Genomic DNA, 2885 nt, shown 5'->3' with positions numbered 1-2885 from the left:
TGGGCACGTTCATCTTGCCAATTTCGAAACGAGAGGATCATGTACGATCTGCGCCGCATACTGAATGGGAAGAGTAACAACACATAGTGAAAGAACTTTCTTCGTGAGCGTCAAGCACTCGTCTGGTCTTGGTCGGCCAGTCTGGCGTCTTCGTGGAAGCGCGGTGAAAGCGTCTGCACCAAGTCCGCTGATCTCCTACAGCTTCCCGATGGAGTTCAGGGACAGAACGTGAAGAAGAAGAAGAAGATCAGTGGAAGGTGTAGAAGCACGTGATAGAATGCGCGATCATGGAAAATTTAGTGAGCGCGTCGAGTGTTTAGGAAGTTTCGTTGATAAATGGAGAGACCAACAATCGTGACATTTCTCAACGATCATTGATTAGAAGATGTCTCTCTGGACGATATCGCGAGCAACTTGGATCTTTGGCTGGATTTCACTGCTTCTCGTTCACGTTGCCGGTTTAGATGTCGAATTTCTGCAAAACAATTCGTTGACCAGTACGAATCACGCTGTAAGTAGCCAATCGGATAGTGAAATTCACATCTACCTTAATCGGATGATCCTGAGTGGTTCTATGTGTGTTGTGAAGAACGCCAAGTCTTTCCTATACTCTCTTATTCGTCAAAGATTTTTATTTCAGTTCCGGTGATTTCGTGGAAAATTCTTACAGTGAAAAGGATAACGTCCTTTAAAATTGAAAACGACGATTGATATCTTAAATGTCCTAAGCATTATTCGTTGCTAGGAAAATAGGTAATAAGAAAAGATTTGTATTTCGGTGAAATGTGATCGGTAACAGATATTATGCTTAAACGTATTTTCGAAAATGAATTGTATTGGCGAGTCAAGTTACTGTGAAAATTTGATTGAAATGGTGGATAGGACCTTTACGGTTGCAGGTCAATTTTACAAAATTTTTAGTTTCCCCGTACAAACGCGGATTTAACACGACAGGCCTTGACCTAATTCGGATCGTGGCCACTTTCTTCGTTCTTTCGTTCTTCTTGCTCATTTACAATGGAAAGTGAGCGTACCGTCGATGTGATCGATGCATTTCTTTCAGGCGCACAATCGAAAGGGCAAGTTTTTGTTTGACGAATTGTTTGGTCTCGACATAAGTACCACCGTCGACGACGACGAAGTGTCAAGGAATTGCACGTGCGGTATGATTATACTGTCAAAATAATTCTAATGTTTTAACACTCACGAATTCGACCTAGAGTTCCCTTTCTTCTCTATTTCACGTCCTCTTTGAAGCACCTTCGGAAATTCTAAGTAACACGTAGAAAACATTGGTAATTATTAATAGTGTGATGCTTTCCTTTGAATTGTATCGTTCTTAACAGGTTTGCAATAAAAATATAACATAAATAACATTTTCCGACACTGTTTCTTTTCAAGATGATAAACATAAGTCCTCTGACTTTTATACCTATTATGTCGTCGTAAAATTAAGTATGTATACGTGAGATGTAACGTTTGAACAAAAAGAAATGAATAATATAAAGTATAAAAATTAGTGTCAAACTACATATATTTCAAGAGCGTTTTTATTAAAATCCATTTCCTATTTGCTTATTTTACATTCTATCCACTTTCTTGTTCCATCGTTTAATTTAGCAGCTAACGAAAATTATTTAATCAATACATCATTTACTCTGCCACAACTCTGTCTCATCTGCATAAAAATAACAGCTCTCGATACAAAATTTTTAAGCTAATATTGCAGACTGATAAACCAATTCAGAACGCGAACAACACTTTCATCGGTATAAATATCCCCAAGCGACCTATTTACAACAAAAAAAAATCTGCGAAACTAGTTTAAACGGTCTTACTTCCTCTTTCTCTTGTTTAAAGAACAGCTATACACGTGGAGAATCACTTTCCTCTTTACATCTTTACTGATTACAGCACGCGATGGAATTTACACTCGGCTACGACTAGTATGATAACATCAGTCAATACGTATGATTGCATGCCTGCTATCGATGTAACAGTTTCCCGTAGAAAGCGTTTCCGAATGTTCCTGGCTTCTATAGCGATCAACGACGACACATAACAAGCACTAATAAAGAAGAAATTGCCTTTCAGAATGCGGTGTCTCCAATCAGGAGGATCGCATCGTCGGTGGAAGACCAACAACCCCAAACAAATATCCCTGGGTGGCACGGCTCGTGTACGAGGGTCGGTTCCATTGCGGAGCTAGCCTCATTAATAATGATTACGTTCTTACCGCTGCTCACTGTGTACGTAGGTAAGTACTCTGAGCTTTTTCATTTATTTACCGGAAAGTGTTTCTGCTAAATAAAAACATCTCGAAATTGCAATTCTTTCCATTGCATACCGTTGTTGTGCAAATAATACTTGTTAAGAAAAAATTGTAATTTTAATTTGGTTATATTGTTTGTTGGACAAAATACAATTTGTTGCGTCGCCATGCACGTGAGGAAACCCCGACCTGGCGGATTGTCATCATAAAATTCATTAGTCAAGTTCGACCGCCAGACCGAGGTACCAAACTCACATCAGCCCGCAGTAAACCTCCTCGAGCGAACCCATCGACAAAACAAAAACCTCTCCTCTCCATAACCGATGCTCTTTTCCATCAGGGTAACGACTCCACGGTATCATTTTCTAACCAGCGCTTGGAGCCTCGCTCTCGCAGTGACGCCCAACCCAGCAAAGCACGTTACAACACAAAATTCGAATTACAGTAAATTCTCTACAAGAGTCAGTAAGTTTGGATTCTACAAGTGACAGTATAGATGGTCCTACGCCTAGGTCTGCGTCATTGCTGCGCCCATGTTATCTCGCTCGCAGTCGGAGATTTCACGGCTCGACAAATCATAATAGAAAAATATAATTTCTTTAATTTTACTTTT

At 39.8% G+C, this 2885-nt stretch overlaps 1 protein-coding gene across 1 annotated transcript in view; it reads left to right on the top strand.

Moving 5' to 3' along the window:
* Window positions 1–1048: 1048 nt before the first annotated feature.
* LOC108573617 (trypsin-1-like) overlaps window positions 1049–2885 on the top strand; it is an 11372-nt gene continuing 9535 nt past the window's right edge. Inside the window, exons 1-2 of the mRNA XM_017936080.1 lie at window positions 1049–1163; window positions 2095–2257. Of these exons, the coding sequence (XP_017791569.1) occupies window positions 1049–1163; window positions 2095–2257 (278 nt within the window). The remainder of the gene's footprint in view (window positions 1164–2094; window positions 2258–2885) is intronic.

The sequence above is a fragment of the Habropoda laboriosa genome, unplaced genomic scaffold, assembly GCF_001263275.1.
Source record: "Habropoda laboriosa isolate 0110345459 unplaced genomic scaffold, ASM126327v1 scaffold128, whole genome shotgun sequence".
In the NCBI taxonomy this organism is placed as follows: Eukaryota; Metazoa; Arthropoda; class Insecta; order Hymenoptera; family Apidae; genus Habropoda; species Habropoda laboriosa.
This window is presented reverse-complemented; position numbering and strand designations above follow the sequence as displayed.